A 27,808-nucleotide genomic window follows, 5' to 3' on the forward strand; every position below is an offset into this window, starting at 1 on the left:
ATTGGAGTTTGAGTAACATATTTAAGACTGTAAGGCATCACAAGGTGGTGTGCAGCGACTGTTCTGCCACCTGCTCTGTCCTCTGTGCTGCATGAACGCTGTGGTCAGACTTGAGTCTCTCCTCTGAGTTCCTCGTGTATTTGACACACCGCGAGTCTCCTTCAGGGGGCAGGTTCAGCTGGACGCTGTCTGTCTGTGTGAGCAGAGGCGTGGAGGTGATCCAGCTGGACAGACTGAGATCTGACGCCTCTAAAGTCTTATCGAGACACTCCGAGTCTTTGGTGGAGGGAGGCTGCGGCTCCCCCGAGAGCGGAGGAGCGTCTTTGGTGTAAGGAAGAGTGTCTATTTCTGTAGGACCTAACGCGTACACGTCTGAGAGGCCCTTATCACTGTCTGTGGGCCCCAGCGGGCCCCTCCGGCCCTGTTCGTCTGTTTGTAGAACAGGCCCCTGTGATGTCTTGTAGCTGGGGAAGCTCCTCTGGTCTTTTTTATTGCAGCCTATAGGGGAGGGCTTAGTGAGGGACAGGAAGGGAGGCTTGGGGCTGAGCGGTGACCCCACCTTGACCCTGCTGAGGCTGAGGATGTTCCTGCGGGTTTCAGCGGGGAGTTTATCCAACTGCCTTCCAACTTGGACTGGGCTGGGGAACAGCGTGCCTTGACACGCCCTGTAGAAATATCTGGAAAGTAAAACAGAGCCAGACGTCAGGGCACACTTCAGCACTTTTCCAAAGATGAATACCAGGCTCTTGGGATAAACATGAAAGGCATCTGGTAGAGATATAGCTCATGGCACGAGTCATAAATATTTGAGATGAAAATGTTTGAGTGTATTCAGTCAGACACAAATCAAGCAGAGTACCTGGGCAACAGCGCTGCTACAGGCGTGATGACACAGAGCAGGTAGAAGAGGGGGTCCTGCAGCAGCCTCTGCATGGTCCAGTAGGGGTTAGAGGGAGAGTAGCAGGTGGGACAGGAGGCATTGTAACACAGAGCCACCGTGAAGAATAAGGCTATACTGAAGGCAATAGACAGCCAGTTCATCCAGGTCTGCAGGGGAAGGTGAAGGAAAAGTATTAGGCTTTTTCTTTTTGTGTGAAAAATAATTTGTCACTTCTTACACATTTAAGATTCTTAGTAATTCAATGAAGGTGACCATTTGTGTTCACAAAAGATATTACTATTGTAGTATCGTACACTTACACAATATTCTTATGTTATAAGGACAGAAATGCTTCATGATTTGGGCTCTAACTGCCTATAACAACTAATAACACCACTTAAGAAATCCACAGAGCCCGCAGTGATCATCTGTTAACCAGTCGGCATGACTGAGACAATGTTCTCAACCACTGCTGGAATCTGAGGATGTGGCAAAGTCCCACAGGGCGGGAACAGGAGCAGTCTGTTTATCACACAGGTTGTAAACATACCCCCATTTAGCCATACTATCTTAAACACTCATTTAGAAATGACACGTCAGTAATAATCACTTATTGCAAAAAAACAACAACAGTCAGTTCAACAGACAGATATTACAGTAAAAATAATTTTAAAGCTTTTTTGGCCACTTGGGGGCAGCTGAACAAGCTGTAAACACAACATATTATCGCTTTTTAAAGTCTATATGGCAAACATGTTAGCAAACAGTTGCCAATGTACACATCTAGTGATATTAGCATTCATTTGGAGTTCATTTGTTTACGGCCACCGGAGTCCAATATTCACTCTTTTTGTGCAACTCCTGAGGAAAACATCAGGCTCTTTAGCTGCTGAATGCTCTCTGTTCTATGTTCACCAGCTAGCTGCTAACTTCTCTTTATCTGCAGTTTAGTGCTGGGCAGGTTTACATGCTGAAAATTGCTACCTGGTGCATCTGAAAATTACGCTATGATGTGGCGAGAGTAACAGTAAAGTCGCGGCCGGAAAAACCAAAACAATGAGCTGAAAACAGAAACATGCTCCACAGAGCTGAGGGGGTCTGTAGAGGTGATAATTCTCTAAGGGTTCAACCCCTTCATATTACACATAGTTATTTGTTTGATTGTTAATATAAAAATATTGATTGGTGCAGCTTTAATGTTTGGTTTTATTTTCCCATAAATGCATGATAAAAGTAGGGGGTTAAATAACACACATCCAGATGTGCAAAGATATAGTTTTTCAGTAAAATGATTGTCTGACCACCCATGTTCCTTGCCATGGTGAACTTCCCATTTATGATGGCCAAAACTAAAAACTAAAATCCAGGTTATTTTAAACCAGAATTTTCCTTTAAGCAGGTATATAAAACTAGGGCCGCAAATAATGATTATTTTCATTCATTTCAATCGTTTTAGTCTGTAAAATGTGAAAAAAAATCCCACATCAAATTTCCAAGAGCTCAAAGTGACGTCTTCAATTAGTTTCTTTTGTCCAACCAACAGTCCAAAACTCTCAACTCAAAGACTCTTCATTTACTGTCATAGCAGCAAATCCTCACATTTAAGAAGCTGGAACCAGCAAATGTTTGATGTTTTGCTTGAAAAATGACACATAAAATGTCTTTTTTGTTGCAGCTCTTTGTAAAACCACTGAATCAAAAGGTGTTAACATAAGAAGTCTGCACACAAATCATTTGAAGTGGAGATGTGTGCTCCTGTGCTCTTTAATGAGTTTCGGCAGTTGGAGGACAAACTGCACTCGCGTCATCCTGAGGCCTTCCTCAGTCCGCCTGGCTGATAGACATCTGACACAGTGAATCCTATACAATGAATCCACTGCAGTATTGTCCCTCCTGACACACACACAAGCACATAATTAATTACTGCCTCACAGCTACTGTATGGGGGAAGAGAAAGAGCGCTGCCTGCTGTCACCTCAAATACCTTTAATTGACTTTCACAGCCGTTTACCAATCATGCATGCATTATGTTCCTGAGCAGCCAGAGAATGAAGTACCTGCCAGCTAAGCATTTGGAGATGTTTACCTTTGGTCGATGCTGCTCACCATGAATACTTCTATGCACGAGGGGCCATCATGTCCAGGAAGGTAGTTAGCGAAAAGGACATTTTTCATGTACGAAACTTGTCAGGCTAAATTTACAGCCTCGGCATAATGGAAAAGACTCTGATTCAATGCAGGGTCATGAATTTAAAATGGCTCATGACCGAGACCGCCGGGCCGTTTACGAGAACCACGCGTGGATACCTGGGAATAAACCCAAGGCAGGGAGGGGGAGATAAACAGGTATTTTGGAGCATGTGTGGTGGTGTGCTGTGATGTGGTGGAGACAGTTTGCAGAGAGTCTGGACGGAGGCAGACACGCTGTCAAGCTGATATATAGGCTCTGATGGTTCAATCTAATCAGCTGGAGTTAAATATCCATGTCAGCCGTCACACCGGTGCTCTCACAAAGCCAAGACGCTGATTTGAGTGAGATAAAGCTGCACTGAGAGAGAGAGGACGCATTTGGAAGTGAAGAAATCCTCAGAGTATTGCCATCAATTAGTCTAAAATGTAGGTTCCTTACCCAGGTTTTGGTCTCAATGCCCAAGTGCACCAGAATGGTGAACAAAGCAAGGGTTGTGATGGGGGTTCCCCATGTAAACAGATCCACATCAGAGTCAGCGTAGGCCTGGGGAGACGACGAAGAAGAGACGGGGAGACGGGGGCCAAAAAAACAGCGGAAATGATGAGTAAGCAAGAGCAACAAGGAATTTCTGAACTGGTGGAAATCAAAACCAGACTCACAAAGTAAGGAATGAAGAAGCAGACCAGACTTTGGTAGAAGGCATCGATCATGTTCATCCAGAACATATATGGCTTATATTCCTGCGAGATAAAAAACAGAGATTTACAGTCGTGAAACCTCGTCAATTTAACAGAGCGAGGGGTCGAGATCGTACCAAAGTGCAGCATAGTATAAAAATATCATCATGAATCACAAAGTTAAAGCTGAGCCGTCCAACATCCACATAGTAATCACTAATGATTAATAATAAGAAGGAAAGTCTACAGCCACGCTAGCAGCTCTGTGAGGCTGTAACTGTAGACACAGCGGAGCTTTAAGCTAAACGCTAACATGCTCAAAATGACAATGCCAACATGTTGATGCTTAGCAGGTATAACGTTCACCATGTATCACAGATGTATTAACACTAAAAGAATAGGGACACAATGCACAAGTAGGCCGGACCTCTGAGTTCTGGCCGTTCACGTAGAGCTGAGGTAGTTGCTGGAGAGTCTCTGCAGACACGTCTTTGTCCAGGGTGCCAGTGATGAGTTGTGGGAAGGCGGAGAACATCAGGTTGAAGAAGATAAGATACCACTGGTCGATCATGGCTGAACCTGAGAATCCACAGTAGAACTGATACCAGAAGATGAGCGCTACAAACATCTGTGGGAGTGAAAGATAACGAGGACAAATTCACATGAGGAGGCAGGACAGAAAAATACAAGAACACACACTTCCTTATTTGTCATTTGCTGATTGCGAACAGTGTTGGCCGTGTTCAATTTAACATTTGTGTCTGCGCAGAATGCTGTGAGATCGTGTGCATACAGAGGTGAAAGCAGCTTACGGCGTTCTTGTAGAAGAAATAGAGGATCATGTTAGCCAGTCGGGAGTAGCACCAGTGTCCGTGGACCAGCAGGAGCTTCTGGAGATACCGGAAACGTGGGAGAGCAAAGTCACTCGCCATGACCGCCTGCAAAACACCAGAAGCACCCAACATTCAGTCTCCTCCATCCTGTGCTTTCCCTCTCCTTCACACACGTGGCTTGTGCAGCTATTAGGAAATAACTGTAGGAAGTGGCTGGCCCTGCTACACTCGCCGGCCTCTTTTTTAATGAATCTTTAGTGGCTATCATCTTTCCAAAGCAATAACCCTTAAACGAGTTGTCCACCTTTTGGGGATTCATCGTTTGCAGCAGCAGGAAGCTTGTCAGTCTCATCCATCAACGTCTAAAACAAAACCCTCCCTGTAGTCGAGCTGGGTTTATAACTTACATTTTTAAACGAGCGCCGCTAACCCTTTATGACATGTCTCACCTGTCGACATCACTCGTCAACAAGAAAAACAACAGCAGATGCCTCGTTGTGCAGCAATTTAGTTTCTGCTGCGCTCTCGTCGCGGGCCTCGTAACGACTACACGGGGAGTGCGCTGCCGATAGGAGACAGTAGTGTTAATCATAATGCAGGGTGTGCTGGCCTGAGCGCGGAAATGTGTGCGCCTCAGCACACCGTGGAGTCCCGAGGAGTGACCGCTGTCTCATTAGGAGCAAAATTTGATTAACAGTGATTAATCTAGCAGCCCAGTTAAGGACAGGATACTGAGACTTTAACAGATGTGCTACACAGCAGCGTGCCTCCGAAGCCTCCCCTGGAAGTTAATTGGGAATCTCCATCATTGCTATGCAAGATCACCTTTCTGGAACAGGGTGCTTGAGTGAAATGAGCAGGGGGTGGGTGGGGGGGGGCTGATGGCAGCTTTTTTTTTGTGGCATTGGCCGTGACCTTAGAAGCAGGGAGAGAAGCTGGTGTGGATGGAGTCGAGACTAAAGCACCCATAAAGTGTACTGCTTCACTGCAGGACACGGGACAAGCTTCCTGACTCAGCAACACAAAGGCAATCCTATTTAGAGGATGTGTATGGATGTGGGCTAGAACATGCACTTCAGAGTAATGAAAAGCCATTAACTATGCTAAAGAAGGCCAGCGTCTTCCCTTATTCACCTTATCTTCTCTCCCACAGCGCCTCTCACTCTTCTCTCATACTGCATTTTTTTTTTTAACGATGCCCTTTAAATCACACCCCCCTCTCTCTGCGTCACCCTCCCATTCCCGTACGGTCACGCCCAGATTTCTCCTTACCTGCATGCCCTCCTGTCCCGAGATGCCCACGCCCACATCCGCTACCTGGATCATGCTGACATCGTTGGCCCCATCACCTGAGATTGATGTAGTGAGAGAGAGAGAGAGAGAGAGAAAATAGTCCCTCAGAGTAGGAAACTGAGTACATAGCCTCAAGGCACATTAATACATAAACTGTAATCAGGAGATCCGCAGGGCATCAGTTTGCCAGCAGCCTGGAAGCAGAAAGAACTTTATTGAGCGTGGTGATGGCAAGACAGAGCCGCATTGTTATGCATGTGGGAGGAACGTCAAGCTTTCACAGAGCTGTCAGTTTCTTCAGCCGTTATATTAGCTATATGTGTGTGTGCGCTTATTATCTCGCTGCTTCTCATCAGGTGCCCTTCACCAGCTCAACTTTTATTTTATTCTTATAAAATAATTATTATTATAACAGATTATTCTTTCCCCCCCCCCCCCACCGCTGGTAGGGTGGGAGATGAAGTGTTGGTGGGCAGAGAGGGTTTTAGTTGTAACAATAGTAAACATGAGAGGTAGGTGGTGATGAGCCAGTTTGTGTTAGATGGCAAATACTGTTCCAGTATATCAAAATGTATCCCAACACACTGGCACTGCAGCAGTGTTATGAAATGTTGGTTATACAGAACAGTAATTAAATCCTTTACTGAAGATATTCTTATAGAAAGGAAAAAAAAATAGATTTTACAGCCCCAAGTGAAAGTGAATAACATTTCAGAATGATTTTGGTTTTCATAATAATGAATAATTATTTCATGATGTATTGGTTAATTTATATATTTTATTCTATTCATGATGTCTTAACTAACATCTCATTTATATATCTAATATTGAACACTTTGGGATTCTATATTGGACTGCAACTAATAATTACTGTATGATAATGTCCATTACAGAGTCTAAGGTGATGTCTTCAAATGATTCAATTATTCCATTGTTTTGTCTGGCCAAAAGTCCAAAACCAAAATATATTTAATTTACTATGATATAAAACTGAGAAAAGCAGAAAATCCTCACATTTGATTGTTGTTGGTGATTATTTTCCTGTTAATTGACTTATCAATAATTGACTAATTATTTATTTACTGCTAATGTGCAACATCATTGCCTGGTTCTAACTAACTTATTCAGCAGAGTGTGCATGGCATATCTATATTATATTCACATGTGTTGCATCTTTTTCTTGCTTACTGTACACAATTTAAATTGCTGCAACAGAAAGAAAACAAATTGAAATGTTCTGTGAAGTAAAATATGATTTACATATAGACTACAGAAGGTGGAGGCGCCGTTCTTGTTAGCGGAGTAACAGCAGATGCGGTCTGAAAGCTCTGAAAACTTGGTGTTGTAATGATAAGATTAGAGTACTGATATATATTAGAGCTGCACCATCATCTGCTGTCCCCACAGAGATGTAAAATAAAAGAGTGTGAGGAGCTGCAGTGTTTCCTCCACATTACTGGTAACATAGCAATGACAGGAAAACGCTTGGCTCGCAAAAACAGGATCCCCCTGAGAGCAGCAGGAACAAATAAATGGAAAACAAGGAAAAGACAGTCATAAGTCACACTGACATCCTCATATCACCTCCATTATGCTACAGCTTCATTAACCTAAAGGGTATAATTACCAAGGTGCCTTAAAATAACACTGTTTTGAGCAGTTGGTGTGTGTGAAAGTAAGAGGAACATCTACGAGCTTCACTACAACTGTGTTATAGTGAGTTTGCCACATTGATATTCATGATAATAGGGACATGATGTGCAGGACAGGAAAAGACCTAATATCTTCATGATGCTTGAAGACTTTGAGGAATTTGTGTCAGTTTGCCTGTGTAAGAGTAATAACTGCTGTGGGGTTATTTGTCAGTGACACACTGTAGGAGCTCATTTGAATAATGAATATTTAGTTTGCCAAGATGGCCAAAATATTTTAGCTTTATGACACTAAAATTATCAGATGCTCAGATTTTTGATTTCGACACACTGCCGAGTTTAACACTGCCACACTGCCGGACCAGCAAGCACATAAAGTACTTGATGACCGGGAGGTCATGCAGGAAAATCTGAGGAACGTGAAAAGGGCAGCGCTTGCAGCTCTATCATTATCACCGGCTGCCACTAGGTGTTACGAAAGAGCAATATTTCACTAACTTTCAAATTCTGATTAAACTCAGATGCTGGTTACTCCTCATATACATGAGAAATCATCTGGGAGCATAACTGGAAACAGCACCTGTTTCACCAGTTTCATTAAAACACGCTTGTTGCAGTAATGAAAGGTGAGGCTTAGCAGACGTCTGACTTAATGGTGTGACAACTAGTTAGCATTTTGGAGAGGCAGCACGATCTTTGAAGTAGTCACAACTTTTTGAAACTGAAGATGAGCCAAGACACCCATCAGGTCAGTTTCACCAGGATCACTAGTTGCTAAAATTCCAGTGTTGTCCATTAGGGATATAAAAGGAAACATGTTTCATTACATGAATTACTTAAAAAATGAAAAACTTTAGGTAAGCCAGAAGTTATAGGAACCATATGGAGCCATGGAGAGCAAAACACGTCCAAGTGTGATCTCAAGGTGGGGCATAAACATTGGGCACTTTTTTCCACTGGCAGTCAAAGCACATCCGAAGCATCTAGGTCAAGTGCTCAAATAAAAAAGGGTATTACATCTTGTGGTTCTTGAACTTTTACTCACCTATGGCTAGAGTCATGACCTTCAGCTTGTTCCGCACCAGTTTGACCACCATGCTCTTCTGCAGCGGCGTTGAGCGGCAGCAGAGCACCGATCGGCAGCTCCGCGCGACAGCCAGAAACTTATCCTCCAAACTCTTATCCAGGGCATAGGCCAAGGTCCGCCCGTCAATTACCAGGCCCAGCTGATGCACCGTGAAGGGAGCGGTGTGGGAGGGTGAGGACGGAGGTGAGGAGGGATAGATCTCAAAGGGTGCAAAGTTATTGTGGAAGGCCTTGGTGGCGTGGTCTGTAGAGCTGCAGAGGAATTTGGCCTGGATGTAGTGCAGACTCTCCTCCAGCAACAAAGCACACGCCTCCTGGTTCAGAGACAGGCACAGACTGGACTTGAGTTCTGGATCAGGTCACTAAGTTCTTTAATATCACACTGCCTGACCTGCTTCACATCTGGCAAACAGATGCTTCAGCAGCACTGCTGGTCCTCAAATGACCGTCCAACCTCATACTTTAACAAATGCAGTGTTTTCAGTGAGTAAAAGGACAATATTGTGTTCATGGAATAGTTTGACATTCACACTCTCTTGCCAAGAGTTAGATGAGAAGATCGATAGCAATCTGTGCAGTAAATGTTACATACAGTTAGCAGACAGTTAGCTTAGCAACAGGTGGAAACAGCTAGCCTGCCTCTGTCCAAAGGTAACAGTGTGTAAAAAGTGTAAAAAGGAAAAAAAAAGTTGTGTTTTTATGGGGGTTATGTGCTGGACTTTTTCTTGGCTAGGTGAGCTTGCCAGGCAACCGGTGGAGTTTGTGAAACACTGGCTTCTGCCGCTCACCTGAGAATCAGCATTCAGCGTCAGGATCTCCTCCTCGGGGTCCAGCAGCTTGCAGGCGTACGCAATATTGACGGCAGTCTCCTGCTTGTCGCCCGTCAGCACCCATATCTGCAGGCCGGCCTTCCGCAGGGAAGCTATGGTTTCAGGCACACCGTCCTGCAGCCGATCCTCAATGCCCGTCGCTCCTGTGGGTGAAGAAGCATGACGGTGACACACCCTCCAACATCCGCACAACAGTAATATTGTATACAAATTAAAATTAGTATTAAAAAGGTACAGCATCTACAAGTAAAGTGTGGGCGAGGGATCTTTTGGTAGGCCGAAAATAAATAAAATAAATCAAACAATTACCCAGAAGCTGGAGGTTTGTCTCCAGTCGCAGGGCGGACTCAAAGAGCAGCTCCTCTCTTCCCTGGATGGCCGTTTCAGCCTCCAGGTGATGCTGCAGCCAGCAGGCATATTGCTCCTTGCTCAGAATCTGACACAGGAACACAAACACACGGTCACACACACACACACACACACACACACACACACATATACACACCATCATCGTTGTATTGGGGCAAATTTAACAGCGGAGCAGCTTCTCCTCCTTTGCCTACATGGCAGAGGAAGATCCACAGGAGAATGCGAGACCTTGAGAGGGTGTTTTATCACACCGCTTTGGTGACGGACTTTGCACAAGCAGGGATATAATGAGCCCGGCTTGTGAGAGCATAAATTAACAGCCTGGGAAAGTGGCACAGATTGCAGCTGAGTCACGAAGAATGTCACTTTGGAAGGGGCCAGTCCATGGGATCATCTGTGCCGGGGCTACAAACACAATCTGCCGAAAAGCCACTAGTTTAATAACAGAGAGAATCCCTGTTACCTTTTTTGCAATGCACAGTGTGCGAAGGCCGTCTGCAGCGTACAGGTTCAGGTAGTTTTGGGTCCGGTTGACAATCTTTTTCTGGCGTTTCCCTTTGGAGTTTCCTTAAAACAAAAACAAAAAAAACAGAACAATGAAGATTAAATATCCTTGTTTTTCTTAATTTGCATAAGTGGTTCAGCATTTTGGTTCCAGATTGCCAAAGGCTTCTTCCAAGAGGCACATTAAAGCCATCTGTCTTCACACCTAAATTAACCATGTATGCTGCGCCTCAATATATTTCACCAAGTCTTCATATTAGTCATCAAGCTGTGTCTGGACTATACTGAGCATAATGTCGGAAAAAAAGATCTAATTTTACAAACACCATTAATCTATTTCAATTAACGCTCTACATGATTTTAACATGACTGAATACTTTATGTCACTTTAGATGTTTAGATGTCTTGCTTAAGTCTCTCCGGCGCAGCATCTTGGGTATCTTTCTGGCAGGGGGCAGTGCACAAACAGATTGGCTTTATCAGTCTCCCGACACAGATGTACCAGCCAACACTCTGATCGCCAGCCTCGTAATCTCACTAATAACACAACAGCTTGGCAGGCACTGCTACACATGCACTGCCACGCAGAATAATTTTTACTGAAAAGAACAAATCAACACAAAATTGTTCTGATCTGAAGAATTCGAATCATTTTCTTTACCATGATAAAAGATACATTCAAAATATGTTTTTATTCAAAACTAAGGCAGGCTTATGGTCATCTCATGAAGAAACTTTCTTTTTTCACCACCAAAGAGAAAAAAGTATTTCCCAGAACAGCTCCCAGTAGTTTTCTCTGCTGACCAGATGGCCTTACAGATGCAGGTGGAACTTCTCACAAATGCTTATTTTTCCTACTACTGAAAATGGGAAAATCCACCTAAAATAGGATTTGTGTTTGTTCTGCATATTAAAAGGTTCCCGGAGGAGTAGTGTTTTTATGCCTGGCTCCCTGTTTGCGTCCACATTGCATCCAACGGTTTCACACCACTCCACTGATCAACAGCTGGCGCTGGTAACATGTCAAGAAATACACTAAAGCGCCAACAAAGGCAGTGGAGAAGAAGACTGCAAGCAAGTGAACATGGATGTAAACAATGTAGGTCTTAAAATGTTGAAACAAATCCACTTTGTAAATGTTCTATGAGGAAGGAAATGCATTCAGCACGTTTCTTGGACCTCAAGGACACACACACACACACACACACACACACACACACACACACACACACACACAATGTGCCTCAGTGAGAAACAGTGAATGTAAACAGAAAGTTTGTTTTCAATAAAATTCCACAGGGCGCCTTTAAAGCTGCAATAACTGATTTTTTTGTCAACTTGAGGTCAGTGGGAACAAGCTGTAAACACGACGTTGATATATTTTCACCTCTTAAGTTGATATAGCAAATAGTTGCCTATTTACACATCCAGCAGACATATGAAGCAACATTATCATTCATCTGAAGTCACGTTTCTGGCCACAAGATGAATACAAGTCCAATATTCACTCTCCTTTTAGCTCTGTTTTGTTCCCCAATACCTGGCTCTTTGGCTTTGTTCACCAGCTAGTTGCTAACTGTGCTAGTTGCTAACTGTGTTATTCCAGTTTGGTTCTGGGCAGCTGCGTACAATACGATTTTAGCGCCTTTTTTGACAAAAACAGCTGTCACGACGGCATGAGAGCGGTGAGACTGAACCAAAACAGCAAAGTTGGGGGCCGGAAAATCAAAACAATGAGCTGAAAGACACGAAAACACTGAAGAGTTGAGCAGGAATGCAGAGTTGGGCGAAAATTATCTAATTGTCGGTTTGTAACCCTGAGCAACCCTTTTCACATTACACATACTCATTTACTCCACTGATAATGTAAAAATATTGATTACAGCAGCTTTAATAAAGTAATAATAATAATAATAATAATAATAATAATATTTTGTTATGGTCTGAGAGCCAGATCAGAACCCAGAGGTCTGCAGTGTCATCATGATCTTAATATTTTTAAATGTACTGCTAGTGGAAGATTTTCAAATGAGGATAACATTCAAATGTAAATCCTGCTTTAAGGTGGAATTTGGTATAAAACGAGACCCTGCAGCAGGAGTGAGACGCCATGACTCACACTCCAACTTCTAAGCCTAAGGGTCTCCAGTCTTCCTCCAGCTCCTCCATGTGCACTGTTATTAGAGTGACACAGAACAACTCCCTGGTCGCCTGAATGGAGCCATTATGGACGTCTGTTATGAGGAGGCCCAACTCATACTGCACTCTGATTGGCTGGTTTTACCCAATGGTAAAACAAAGTGGTGAGTTGTCTGTGTGAAGACACACCCTGTATGCCATTAAAGTTGCTGAACTGAGACACATGGTGGAGGAGGGGTGGGGGTGTGTGTGACAACTGTCCCGATGGAGTCTCTCCCCTCCAGTGAGCAGCGCCGCTCTGTGAATTTTAACTAAGTGAAAAACTTCTGCAAAAGGCACAGTGTGCCAGCTCAGACATTGCTCTACAGAGGGCATTAAAAATGATGAACAATCGGCACGGCCCTGAACCTAAATGCAAAGGGACCAGCGTGGTCCTCATAATGGAAAATCAATACAATAAATCATATTGTGATTCAGAATTCCTCCAAAGAATAGGACTGCACGTCAGCTGGAAAACATGCCAAATCAAGATGGGAGTGCTTTCCTCCATTGATGATACAGTTAACAAGTCTTCATTCAAATGGGCCGTCTCGTAGAGATGAACTGGAGCCACTAACCAGGCATGTGAAGTAAATGAATTACCCACGCAACATGACAGCATTCCTTCACTGAAAGGAAGTCCAGACGAGTTTCTGCTCAGGTTGATTCAGCCCATCAAAGTATGAATATGTGGGACATATATATACGACCAGTTCACGGGGCTTTTACACCCAATACTACATCCTGAAAATAAATCCAGATCTTACTTGGTCATGGCCAGCGTGTAAAGAAAAGACAAATTCTTAAAAGGGGCACTCCAGTGATTTAGTATGGCACTTCCATAAAATTGGGAGACTTGGGAAAGATGAGAGACCCCCAAAACGTATGATCCTACACTTCCCACAATGCAACTCGATAGCATCCTATGTTAGACCCTCCCTGCCCCATGTCTTTAATGGTGTTTTCACACCTGTAGTTCAGTTCTGTTTAGTTCTGGTCCGGCTCATGTTCCCATATTCACTTTCTGATGTATCAGGAAAAGTCTCTGCACTCATGCATGTTAATGCATGTTACTGTGGTTACCAAATCAGCTTTCATTAATACAGTCCACAAGTCAATCCATGATGTGCAGATGGAATTAATAGTAGTTTATCTCCTCATACTAAAATCACATATCACACCTGTACTATCACAAAATCCCATCTGGACTCTTGTTTAAACAACCAGTTTGTAACTCAGGCTTAAGCCCAGAGCTCCCTCACAGAAGCCACAAAAGACATCATACATCACACATACTATTAGTAGATTGACAGAAAATGTATCGGCAACAATTTTAATACTTGAAATTTGTTTAAATCATTAAACATTTTCGGTGTTCAGCTTTTCAGATGTGTGGTTTTGCTGCATTTCATTGCAAATAGAATTTTTGAATGATGAAAATAATCATTATTAGCAGCACTACAAACTGCGTGCTGTGTCAAGCCGTCCATCTGTGGTCTGAAACAGTCCTTGCTAAGCACCCCTGGACAGATGTCTGGTGACTGTGTACAAAGCATTAGTGAAAAGTGCCTGTGTAGCTCTTTGTGTGCCTGGAATACTAAAAACCTGGTACACCTTTGCCATTAGGACGTTAAAGAACCTGAAGAGTATGGAACAAGGTTTTAAGATCACAGAGGAAAAAATATACGAGGAAGCGTTTTTTTTTTTTTAGAAGCATTGAGTTTTGCAGCAGTGACTTGCTCTAAAAATACTAGTTCTTACATAACATGTTACCTTATAGGTTTACATCAGTGGAAAGTATGAAGGTTTGAGTTAGGGGAGTGGCGGGGGGGTTGAAATCTTGGGTGCTCTATAAAGTGCAGGCATGTTAGTCCACAGACAGTTCACAGTATAACCACAATTTTTCACAAAACCTGAAGCAGCTACAACTGAAAGCAATCCATCATTTGGGATTGACCAGAGTGAGTTGAAAAAATGCTCAATTTGCTGACATGTCCTGTAAGCTCATGTGCCACGCGAAGATTACATCAAATGATTTGTAGCCGCTTGTAGGGTTCACAGCCACAATTCATCAATTCTGGATAAGTCAGCAGACGTGATCCAGCACCGGCAACACACCGCTCCAAACCACATCATAAGACCGTGTTGACAGCAGTGTCATCGTTTATCAAGAGTGCACCACCACTAAATTCACCTTCATGTCATAATAAATTCCTAAGTGGACACAACAATTTGAGAATGGCCAAAGTGACTGCATAAATGAGTGTTTCCTACCTGTGTCGGGGGGTTTGATGAGGTCCATGATGACAGAGTCTGCTCCTTTAGTGTACACAGTGATCTGATCCGTCAGAGGGTGTCGAACCACCACAGACATGCGTTTCCTGGTGGAGTCGAAGCCCAGTGTGTGCAGCAGCTCAAAGCTCAACATCCCCAGGTGCGGCAGTTCCACGGTCACCTGGTCAGGGAGGCGTCCGACGAGGGAGCACTTGTAGGCCCTGGCGGCGTAGACCAGCGCAGCCTCATCGGGCGACTCGGCCTCGTACCGCAGTTCGCCCTCCTCCAGGCTCCGCGGCTTTCCGTCGTAGCAGGGCGGGACGGGGCTGAAAGCGTGCTCCAGGCCTCCGGGCGTCTGCTCCTCGTCCAGTTTGGTGAGCGTGCTCTCTGCAGAGGGGGAGGACAGCACGCTGGAGCATCCCTTGTTGGAGGAGCGGTTAGTGACGAGGCTAGAGGAGCTGCTGCTGTTGGAGCCTGATGTCAGTCGGCTGGGGGTGAAGCGTTTGATAAAGTCCTCGATGGTCTTAACTGGGGACTTCAGCTCAAACCTCATGCGGACCTGGAGGACAAGGAAAACTGAGTCAATCACACCTGCAGCAGCAAGTAGCAGAACTTATTCCCAAAATGATGCAACTACAAACATTATTACGAAGCTCAATGTTCAGACTTTTACAATTGATGTTACTGGGTGGAAGTCAGTTTAAGTAAACTTTGATTCCTTTTAGCTGCTGCTTGTGGCGCCAGTATACTCCATCGGACCTGCTTGCGAGACAAGCAACTATTTGCCCCGTTATCCCCATATCTTCCCTGACAACAGCTATAAACACTTCTGCCTCCCAACGTGGTCGGACAGCACGTCATATGAACAGATTCCTTCGAGCTATCCCACCATCAAGCAAGCAGCTCTGATGGAGTATACTGTCTGGTGTCTCTTGCAGTAGGGGCTCCTCATTAATCTATGATCAGTCTTATGTTAAGTTGCTTCTGGGAAACACTGCTTGAGCTCATGAAAATCTGTAAGGTTTTCATTTTAGCCTTAAGATGCTTTTGAGAAACCAGCCCCAGCTCTCGTGGTACAGAAGACTTCAGCGCTGATGAAAATGCACCTCCTGGCTGTTATCCTTTAGCCAATCCTTTATCCCAAGGTGGTGCAGTACAATAGCAGAAAGAGTGACTCACTTTGAGGACTCCTGGCAGCAAGAGTTCTCACATGTATAGAAATAAATCATTCAGGTGCCGGCTTAGCCGCAAGGGCATCATAATAAAATGTGAACAATTACATTGGCCCAAAGGACAAAAAAAAGGCACAAACAATAAATAATAAAAAAAAACAAAAACAGAAAAGAGATTGTATCAAAGCCAGTGGTTCTGTACAGATTTACATTTCCTTCCATCTTATCAGATAACCTCCAAACAGAAACACAGAGTACATAAATAATGTGTCACTTTGTGAAGCTTAATCTGAACAGGTTTGTGCCTCTGACTGGCAGGACAGCAAGCCGGTGCACACAGTGTGTGGCGAGGAGAGGATATCACTTCTGAACAGGAGAACCACACCCAGGCTCACACAAAAACTAAACAAAACACGGATACACGACTGCGACTGGACCGAGCACATCAAAGATGCAGGCAGCAAGCTACGTGCAAAAGGAGACTTGTGAGTATTTTGGAAGGCTTGTGTACTTTTGAGACTGTGATTTTTAGGAAAAGTAGCCAAAAGAACATGCAACAAATTGAATTATTTTTGTCAAAAGATGGAAACTACTCCCATGATGTTCAAAAAAAGAAAAACAAAATAACATTACAGAGGACCCTGTGTTCCCCCTATGCTCCTTATAATACCTCTCTAGGTGGCTTGGGGGGACTGGTTCCCAACCTTTTTAGCTTGTAACCACATAAATCAAAGTAATATCTTGTGACCCCTCATCAGTGCTTGTCTACCAGCTCAATTGTCAAGTTCAACAAAAGATTTTTTCCTTTATTTGTTTGAATACTTTTTCAAAGGCTTGAAACACCTCAAATTATCGAGAAAATCACAAGAAAACTCGAGACTACAGTTGTGCTAGCAGCTCTGAGGGCAGTACTTTGAGCTAAATGCTAACGTCAGCATGCTAACATGTTCACAATGGCAATGCCGATGTTTAACAGGTATAATGTTTACTATTTTTATCTTAGTTTAGCATGTTAGCATGCTAACATTCGCTAATTAGTACTACACACAATGTACAGCTGAGGTGGATGGGAATGTCATTAGTTTTGAGATATGTATATAAACAAAAGTATGGGCAAAATTAAATTTTTTATCTGATAATGGCTAGGCTAGGTGAAAAGTCAGGGTATCACCAAAGTCATCAGGATTCATTCTCTGGTGACCACAAATGCCAGCACAAAATTTAATAGCCATCCAAAAGAGTTGAGATAAATAAGCCTGGAAAGTGATGTGAACAGGCCGACACTGCCACCCCTAAAACAAAAGATTAGAGGAAAGTATGAAAAAATGAACATAATTCTGTGTGGCAGAAATATGTTTTTCATAATCTTGCGACCCCTCCTATTTAACATTTTGTGGGGGTCCTGAGCCACAGAGTCTGACAGTGTATTTGCAATGTCCCAGGGACCGGGCCAGGACCTTCGCATGTCATATCCTCTCTCTCCTCTTGTTTCCTTTCACATTTCTATTGTCTGCTATCTTATAATGGGAAAGATGACAACAGGTAACTGTGTAATTTCCCCCCGGGGATCAATAAAGTATTTCTGATTCTGATGGTTCTTGCAGCACATTAATCAAATATTCCTGATTCTCCTTTTTGGGTGGCATTATTTTCATGAGACAAAGGGGTTTTGTCGAGGTGAGTTTTACCTTCTGCCTGGGCTGGTTGGGGGAGGACACCACCACCGTGTTGCAGATGGTGAGAGCGATGAAGAAATCAATGATGTCAGCGAGGTCAGAGGGCAGCTGGGACATGGGCTGGCTGTGGAAGCGCATGAAGTCCATCTGACTGCTGCATTCATTGACTTTGTCTAGGAGCTGAGGGTCGGGGGTGATATCTTTCTCCTGCAGGACAGAGGAGGGTTTATCACAGGAGAACACACAGCACAGAGTACGAGGACGGCGTGACAGTGAGGCGCACTGACCATGGGGCTACTGAAGGCCGTGTGCTTAGACAGGATGCTGGCTCGCTTGGCCTCCGCCCTGCTGCCCGTCCTGCGGTGGGACTTTGTGCTCTGGGAGCGCAGCACCACTCGGGCGCTCTGGTGGCTGGTCACGCTGTCCCGCCTGGGCAGGGTGCCACCGTGAGACGTACACTCTTCCTCCTCAGAATCCATCTCCTGGTACATAGCAAGTCTTCTAGCTGGATAACACACACATCATTATGAGTGACTTTAAAAGGCAATGGCTGCTAACTGTTTTTGTAAGGGAGTGTGTGTGTTTGCTGGCTTGTCTCACCATTGGCATCATGGGAGTACTCCACCCCTGCCACAGTGCAGCGGCGAAACACCATCTTGTTCTCCGTCAGCGTGCCTGTCTTGTCAGAGAAGATGTACTGCATCTGGCCAAGATCCTCAGTGATATTAAGAGCTCTGCACTGCAGGTGAGAGTCTGTCTCCTCGTCGTACAGATCCATGTCCTGATGGATGAAGTACACTTGGCAGATCTTGACAATCTCAATCGACACAAAAAGGGAGATGGGTATCAGCACCTGGGAGAGGACAGAGTTTTTGTTAGAAGAAAGGTAGAGCTGGTTATCAGTTTTACCAGCCTAGCTTCTGAGGCATTTACAGTATATACATTTTAGAGCAGTGATTGCCAACCTGGGGGTACTTCTGCAGTTTCTTGGGGGTTTGTGGAAAGATTGTGGAGTAGCTCAACTAATTTGAACAAACAGAAATTATGATTTGAAAAAATTTCTCCACATATTGAGTCAACTGCAACACACAAGTTGAGTGTGTGAAAACTAGTTAGCAAGCTGGCATAAGTTGACACAGTTAGCTAAAGGTGTTGGATAAATGGTTTAGTTAGGTAATGGAAACATTTAAAATTGTGAAAATAATGGATAACATTTGAAATAGTTAGCTTTAAGTAATGGTAATTACTTAAAGTAATTGAAATTGTAAATTAAAAGTAATGGATAAATGGTTAAAATAGATAGCTAGCTAAAAGTAATGGTTAAAATATATAGCTAGCGTTAGCTAAAAGTACTGGGTAAAATAGATAGCTTGCTAAAAGTAATGGATAAACAGTTTAAATAGTTAGCAAAGTAAAGGAATAAGGGTTAAAATAGTTAGCTGTGGATAAACAGTTGAAATAAATGGTGGTGTCAATGAAGGGGTTCCTCTGTTTCATTGATTAGGAGAATTACAGATATTCTGTTATGTTTCAGGTCAAAATCTTAATAATTCAAGAAATGATGTATGTTGTGTATAAGTGTACTGGGTATATGTTTGATTGTTTAAAAAAATGTTGGTGTAATCCCTAGGGAGATATTTCCAGGCAAAAATGTCTGGGAAGTAGTTCTGGACAAATGAGTCACAGCTTTTTGGAGGGCAGTTCAGCCTGAAAACTCTCCCTGTGCCTGGACGCCAACAGAGTCGTGTGTTTATTTGAAAGTGTATAAAGAAATGTCTGGCAATACTGGTAGGTCTCCAAACTCAAACAGTTACTGTTTGTACACTGTAACCAAATGCTATCTTCACTGTCTCGTTTATTGCAAGTTACCTGATATCAGGGGAACTAGCTGCAACATCTGACACAAGGCAGGGTGACATTTTCACTGACATTTCTACCATGCAAGCAAAAAAATAAAAACCCAAAACAAACAAATCAATAGCTGTCAGGTGGCACTTTTTCCTTTTTTGATCCTGTATTATAAAGATTATTTTGCCGTATGAAGCAAGTGCTTCCTCGCTGCTTTTCTAGATTAAATGTGAAGATAAAGATCTAGAGGTCACACACCCAGGGGGGCTGGAATAACTACTGCCAATGCTTTGATTTACAACAATGCTCGTGTGCAATGTGATACTGTGCGTCTTGTTTATATCTTTATCGGTGCCTTTGTTTCTTTGCGCTTCTCTCTATTTCGTACCTGAAAGACGATGATCATAGTAAGGAAGAGATAAATAGCTGACATGATGGGTGATAAGTCTGTCCCCTCTGGACTAAGAACGTCAAACACAGGTCTCTTATCTCCGTACTGAAACATCCACAGCCCATGACCTGGAACAGCAACACCACAAGGTCAATTCATATAAACACTGGAATGAGAAAACATAAATAAAAAGCACAGTAAAGGAGGTCACTTTTTAACAATAAATCTAAAGAAATTAAGGTTTTAAATAGAAATTTCTCAATAGAAAAAGCAAAACTCTTAACTGCTACGCACCAACAGCAGCAAACAGGCACATGACCAGTAGGATGATGACACACCAGAACACATCTACATTCATCTGTCTCTCCAGTTTACTGCGCTTGTAGCGCGGGCCGTTGTTGTTTAGCATGGCTTTGGTCTCGTGACCTGCGAAGACACGCGGCGTGTTAGCAGCAGCTGGTCAGAGGTCAGATATGGAGTGCGACAGCTGACAACGCGGTTATTTTGAGGGCTAACCTGCGTAAATGACTATTCCCACAGCCTCTTCTGTGTTGCGGATGGTGCAGCCTCGCAGCAGCAGGTTATCTTTGTAAAGTGCATCTCTTCTGCCGCTTCGATGGACTCTGTCAGGTTAGAAGATGCACAAACATTACTATAACGTTATCAAACAAAGGCAAAATGATCACGGTTATGTCTTTACCCTAGTAGAGATAGAGTGCCTCTTTATACCAGAGCCCCCAAGACAACATCAGTTTATTCTGCTGAGCACCTCAATCGATCACGCTCTAAAGCATCATGGTCTTCCCTCACCAGGAGCCCTTATCTCAGCACAAATTCCCTCTGATATAGGAGCACTGACCGTGCTACCGCTCCACAAAAACCCCTCGGGTTTAGAGTCAATCAGGCAATTCACTGCTTCATGATCTGACCCTCAGATTTCACTTCAAGTCTTAAATTTAAAGCTCGTCAGGCTCATCTAGAGCGTCGATGTCATACAAAGGCTGACTTCAGCTCTTAGCCGGACCACCAAGGAAGTTCAAATCCCTTTTAGAAAAGGCTTTTTAACTAAAAGTGAGACGTATGTTGAGCTGTATTAAATCAGGGGCAAATGTGCCTGTTGTGGGGGGAGAGCTGAGCTTTTAATGTCAGCCTTAATCCCATTACTAAATCAAGGATTACAAGTGTGTTAGTTAAACAGTCCCACAACCTTTAGCTAGAAGAAGCAGCACTTAATAATCTCTGTTGTAGCTTCTTTCAAAGTCACGCAACTGTCAGCATGTTTACTAACAGGACTGTTCATCCTTTGGCCTCTGACAGCAGGCCGACTGACACGTCACCACCATTATAGATTAAGAAAAGTGTCCCTGAGCCGTAGCTGTAGTTCACACACAGCTTGTCCTAGTTCATAGCTCACACTATTAAAGAAATTGATAACACTCTGAGACACAGAGTGCTTTCTCTACCAGAAAGGTAGTGAGATTAGACTTAATAAACCACTGCTGAGACACCCCCCCCCCCCAACCTCACCGCTGTGCCCTGTGCTCCACTGTAGCCTGGCAACTGAATACCTGCAGCATCTGGTCTCCTTCTGAGCAAAGAATAAATATCATAATAATCATGTGAGTGCAGGTCAGCCCGGCCACTTCACTGTATGTTTCTCATCTTCTCCCTCACACAAACTTACCCCACACAAGAGATCGAGCAGACACACCTGGCATAAGTCCAGGTCTCTGAAAACTCTGACAACAGCCGGGAGCAAACATGCTGCATCCCACTAATAAACATGACATGAATATGGTAAAGGAATGGGCCAACATTTTGTGAAATGCTCTTATTTGCTTTCTTGCTGCGAATTAGATGAGAAGATCGATACCACTCATGTCTGTACGTTATATATAAGGCTACAGCTGGTTAGCTTAGCTTAGCATAGACACTGGAAATGGAGGGAAACAGCTAGTCTAGCTCTGCCAGAAGGTAGCAAAATCTGCCTACCAGCACCTCTAAAAACTCACTGATTAACATGTTTTACCTCATTGGTTTAAACCAAAGTATAAAAATGTCACTTCGTGGTTGTATGTGCTGAACTATTTGAAATGATTCAGGTGCAGTGACTTTCTGGAGTCTTGTCGCCTTCATAGAGTTGCCAGGCAGCAAAGTGAAAACTTTTTACACTGCATGCATCAAATAACCACACTCCCACTGCATTACTGAAGATGTAATCATGCTAACTGGTGCGAAATGGCATCCAAGTTTTTAAAGGGACACACCATCAATTTAGTATTGCATTTCCATAATGTCGGGGGGACTCACAAGAGACAGATAAAAAGGATTAAAATCAAAGCAGCAGATCCTGATGACACGGTCAGGGATATTTTCAGACTTGACAAAGCTCCTCCAGAGCCACAAACGATAAAGAGGATAAGAAGTAGAGGAACAGGAAGGCTGAATCATTGAGTGGAATTTAGTCAAGCTTTGCTCCTTTCTCTGTCAAAAACATATCTTGCAACCACAGACAAAAAAAGTAAGGTGTAAGACAGGAAATCAGCTGACAGTGAGGGGAAAGTTGTTGTTGTTAAATACTCAAGCTGGCCAGCTTTCACAGTGGTCTAGGAACTCCAGCTTCAGTAATCAGGTTGCAAAGAGAAACGCTTCAGTTTATTCTAGTCGTGAGGAAGCACATATATCTTCAAATGCGCCATGGTCAACTGGGCAAAGCCCTGCAACCACATCCCAAGGAGGCAAATCGCAATCTTGACTTGGAAAAACTGTTTAAGTCATAATTATAAGTTGGAAACTCCTGGCATGTCAACAAACCGCACTTTCACATCATTTCCATTTTGGAGCCTAACGTTACTCAAAATGTCACTGCATTCATTTACAGTGAAATAAAAGAGAAACTTGAAACCTTTATTGCGAGTTAACAAATATGAAAGTGGAGCATCTTGGGTTCAAAGCAGTTGTTTTAAAAAGTTTCCACCACAACCACATACTGTACAGGGCTGACTAAACAAGAGAGTACTCACATGTAGCCTCGGAATCTGTTCAGGTCATTGTTGGGCTTTTCACATTCAATTACGCCGTTGTACTTTAAGGGGTCAAAATCACAATCCTGCAAACAGACAACAGACAGCTGATTATTCAGGCGGTGGCTACAATATCTGATCAGATGAGTCCTAATTAAAAATGGATGGTACATTGTTCAGTTTTGCTTGACATACACAGCAAAACATCCAAATTATTCAATTTATAATGACATGAATCTGATGAAAGCAACTAAATCTTCTACTAACATGTTCATATTTTCTCTCAACACATTTTTGAATGGTTAGCTGGTTATCAATATTACCAGTATTACAACCAGAAGTAGAAATTAATGTTTTGAGCAACAACTGGTATTAGTTTTAGCATTAGACTGTTTTATCACCTTTATTATGGGTAAATGCTCATTTCTGATTGGCTGAAAACATTTAACACACAAGTACTTTGACTTGTGTGTTAAGTGTCTAAGTAACATCAAGAAACAGCTGGAAGCACAGCGAATATTTAAAGTTTTGGGAATGGTGAACTTTTGCTTCTAATAAACAAGCATCCAACACAGACCCAATTTGTGTGACGTCAAACCAATTAGGATGAGATGGAAGTGAGGGGCGGGCCGTCTCACCAGGTCAAAGAAGCTGCGGACGACCTGCCTCTGCTTGAGGTTGGTCTCTCCGTCCAGTGTGGCGGTCTCGATGTGGCACAGGCGGTCCGGGTCACTGGTGCTCAGCAGCAGGACGTCGGCAGGGAGGATCTCGTTGCATCGCAGCCTGATGAAGTCACCCACCCGCACCTCCTTCCAGTACTTCTCCACATAGCGTCTCTCCGCTCTGCCAGAACAATGAGAGGGCAAACGGCTGGTGTGAGCTGCGGAGCCATTGTTTTCAATAATTGGTGCTTCTATAAAGAGAAACTTCGGCTCAACATCCATAAATCTGTACGGGGCGGCAGATATGTTATGAATGTTTGTTGATGCTAAAGCTAATGCGACCAACTCCCAAATTCTACTGAGCCAGAGATATTCCTCTGAACTTCTCCCTCAATATGTCCATCAAATACAAAACATGTTCAAAATGTAGCTTCACTGGATTACACACAGATTTGGGATGTAGGTGGACGAGAGCTTTTCACAATCAAGATTCCACAACTAAGGAAGAACGATCCCAATTGTATGACACAACATTGTCTCTGTTTGCAGAAAAACTCACCAGGGTTTTCTATCTTTAGTCCATGCCAAAAGATTCTTCATACCACAAATTAGTTTGTGGTGTTAAGTTGGGATACTGTAAATGATGTCACTATTCTGAGCTGTGAACATGCTGCACTCTCAGCATCAATGTACAGAAACACTCATGGATACATAAGACTTTTCTAACGGTGACAGGGGCTCATTTCTGAACAATATGTGATATTTCTGGTTGTAAATAGGCTAAATAATGCATATCTCCAAGTTATACACAACAATCGAGGAGTGAAAGGGAAAAAACACTCAGTTATTTTATTCATAACAACATAACAACCCCCTCTGGCATTAATGACTCACATCGGAGTGTATAACACCATTCTTTTCCTTGAATTTTGCCACTGTAATGCACGTGGTGTCATTATGAACATCTGACTTTTTGCGTGCACTTCATGTTCTAGACTGGACAAACGGATGGCGTACTGAACAAGAACCAAAAAGGGAAAACTAAAGACTTATGACAGTAGCATTTCCTCTCTTCCCTATTTTTCCATGGCCTAAAAATGGATCAATAGCCTGAGGACAAAGAGCAGACGTGCCAAAGTTAGAGCACAGAATGGTTAAATAAGTGACCCACATTTGAAAAGTTTATACAAAAAAGGACAAATATACTAACTGATACACTGATCAGTCAACCAGTTCCCTGGAGTGGTCCATCAAATAAAATTACTTTATCCTTATTTTGGGTCTCAAGAAAAGACATTTCCATGTTCCAGCTTCTAAAACTTGAGGATTTTGCCTCTTTTCTTTGTTATTTCTGATATAAATTTAACATCTTTGGGTTTTGGGCTGTTGATCAAATAACACAGGAAATTTGAGTACGTCACCCTGGGCTGTGGGAAAAATATAACAGGCCTTTTTCCACTATTTTCTGACATTTCCTACCAAAACAATGAATCAAGAAAATAATTGACAGATTAATCAATAATGACAATAATTGTTAGTTGCAGGCCTAAAGCTCAGTGTAGTAGCAGCCCAAGTGTAATAAATAAGCATCAAGTTTTCTTTAATCTTCAAACAACTACTTTGATATCAATTGTTGAAGTTCCAGCTTCTCTGATGTGAGAATCGACTGCTTTTCCTTGTCTTACATTATCGTAAATTGAATGTCTTTGGATTCTGGACTGTTGATCAGAGAAAAAAAAAAAAAAAAAAAAGCAATTTGAAAGAAAATCACATGGGGCTCTGGGACATTTTTCACGAGTTTCTGACCTTTTACAGCCCAAAAGATCAATCAATAAATTGAAAGCTTCTAGTTTAAAAACACGTGCTGTCTGGAGAAAGGAACAAAGAACGTTTTTATATGATAGACGGTGTAGGTTGCCACAAATAATCACCAAGGACTAAAACACAATAAAAAGAAAATGTTAGCAAACTCGCGTGTGCGCTTACATCTTTAATGCGTGAGTCTAATGAGCACATGGTTTATGTTTATCTTTGATTTCACATCTTACTAAATGTACCATAACATACAGAGATAGTGCATCTATGAATACTACGTCTGTTGGAAATACTCCTGAGCTTCTTACTGGTGATCTTTGTTTAAACAGGTCACAGCTGCTGCTAACGCTTTAATGTTGAAATGAGTGCAACAGTCCTGCGCAGAGGAAATCCCAAGAAGCCCCTGCGCCTTTAGTTTCAAGATTCTCTAAATGCTATAATACACTTTGTTACTTTAATGTTTGTTTTCCTAAATTTACATTAAAACCCACTAGAAGTATTTTCTGAGAAAAAAACAAAGAGAGTGAATCGAGGACAGTCTGGTGAAAATTCATTATTTCTGCAGACGACTGGCAGTCTGTCCTTCAGTGGCGCTTAAATGTGAAATTAATCTTCCACTCTTTGTGCATGACCACAAAATAACTACAGTAAATAGAGCAGTGAAGAGATGGGCCACACATGTCTCTAATTAATGATCCAGTCGTGGAAGAATATACCAGCTGAGACGGCGAGATAGCAAGATAAACTGCCGTGGTCAGTGTGCAGTGACCTGGAGTCCAGACTGTTTCTGGACGGCACCAGCGGATGTTGTTAGCACGGTGCGAAGCAGATTAAGAGCAAAGTATTTACATTCCAGCAAACTCAATTTATTAGTGCAAATGCCTGATTGGACGGGGAACGTCTACATCTTTGTAGCTGCTCCAAAATCTACATTTAGGAGGAACCCTCTGAAGTAAATCAGTCGTGATAAATGGGAAGAAACATTTACCAGCACACCCACCCACCATCAATCAGACTTTGTAAATATTAGCATATTTGATAAAAAGAAAAAAGGATCCCATATCGTAAATACAAGCTCCTTCTGCTTTGCCACGTAATAAGTGTCGGTGTGAAGGTGAGATTTATTAGGTAAACCATCAGAATCAGAATCAGAATCTGAAATATATTTAGATGTGGTTCACCTGCAGGTAAAAGTTCTCCAGACAAAGAAAGCTAAATGTTGTTTAAGCATCCGTGTATTTAACCTCGAGACGAAATGAACCAACGCTGCCAGGTGGGTTTAGCTGTTGCCAGGTTGAGAAAGGGGATGTTTTGCACAATATTGCCACAGCAGAAGAAAATTCAATTATGTTCAACCTTGACGTAACAACTTGGGTCAAGACTTAGTTAAAAAACTGCGTGAGCCACTACACACTGAGCCTTTTGACTGCCATGAATTATGCTCTGTACATGGACGACAGTGCTGCTTTTCATCAGCGAGACACACACTGCACACACTGGCTCGGGGAAAATAGTTAGTAGAGGAGAAAGCTTGGGAGAGACGCAGGTTGTCAGGTAACCAGTGACTCGTAATTAATAATGACAGCACTGAAGGCAACATCTGTATTGTTAAAAAAAACAGTTTAACGCCTCTCTGACAGATAGGTAGGTGAGCAAACTGGAGGTTTTCTGGATTCCACATGCGATATATATTTCCTCACGTGTAAGCCAGGTTTAGCTTCGAGGCCTGAAATGTTCTTTTTTCCCCTCATCATGGACCCACAAACTGAGACACTGAGAGGCTGACAGCTGGCATGAAGGCCAGTTTGCTTTGTCTGTGTGGCAAGAAAGTGAAGAAAATGTGTCTGCATTGGGTTTTTTAGAATTTTTTGTTAGTAAATCTGCCTTCATCAGCTGATGTGAGCGTGTGTCAGATGCATTGAGGGAGGACACTTTGTACCACGAACACTGATGGACAACAGGACTAAACACACAAGCTCTCAGCAACAGCTGGAGCACCGCTGGCTGCTAATATTTAGGCCCAACTTACCTGCTGTACACCAGGCAATCCATGTGATTGATTTCTTTATCCGACCTGTGTCTCCTGTAGTCCTCCCATAAGTCTTTGATGGCAGTGACAGACAAAATGAAAACTACAGGGGCCAGGGCAAGTTCTGGCTGGAAGGCATTGACAACTGGAACAAAATTCAGCAAAGCGATGAAAACAAAGTAAACATTGGCAAATCTATGGAACTGCTCAAAAAGATTCTTTGGCAGGAAAGACAGCACAGTGTATTTGGTCGTCTTAATCTTGTTGTTTGCATAGTGTCGGTTCGGGTTTTCCTCCCCTTTGGCGTGGTCATACAGTATGTTTGCGTGGACAACCCTGGTTTTGTTCTCCTTAGTTTTCTTCTTTCTTTGCCTTTTGACTTTTGAGGCTTTGGCCATCCCGGGGTCCGAGGTCTCCCGCGCCAT

The 27,808-nt window shown here is 43.0% G+C and overlaps 1 protein-coding gene across 1 annotated transcript; it reads right to left on the reverse strand.

Annotated features, from left to right (window-relative positions):
* On the reverse strand, positions 1-27,808 carry atp10a (ATPase phospholipid transporting 10A). The gene is made up of 21 exons (XM_070909162.1): positions 27,384-27,808; positions 23,516-23,720; positions 22,878-22,963; positions 20,371-20,477; positions 20,149-20,280; positions 19,852-19,982; positions 18,216-18,468; positions 17,903-18,120; positions 17,628-17,822; positions 14,768-15,326; positions 10,275-10,378; positions 9,752-9,878; positions 9,401-9,585; positions 8,572-8,926; positions 5,854-5,930; positions 4,561-4,686; positions 4,176-4,376; positions 3,731-3,811; positions 3,510-3,614; positions 860-1,047; positions 1-677 (listed from the first exon to the last, which is right to left on the reverse strand). The coding sequence occupies exons 1-21, from the start codon at positions 27,806-27,808 to the stop codon at positions 38-40; spliced, it is 4,500 nt and encodes a 1,499-aa protein (XP_070765263.1). The 3' UTR covers positions 1-37.

The sequence above is a fragment of the Enoplosus armatus genome, chromosome 7 (assembly GCF_043641665.1).
Source record: "Enoplosus armatus isolate fEnoArm2 chromosome 7, fEnoArm2.hap1, whole genome shotgun sequence".
Lineage (NCBI taxonomy): Eukaryota > Metazoa > Chordata > Actinopteri > Centrarchiformes > Enoplosidae > Enoplosus > Enoplosus armatus.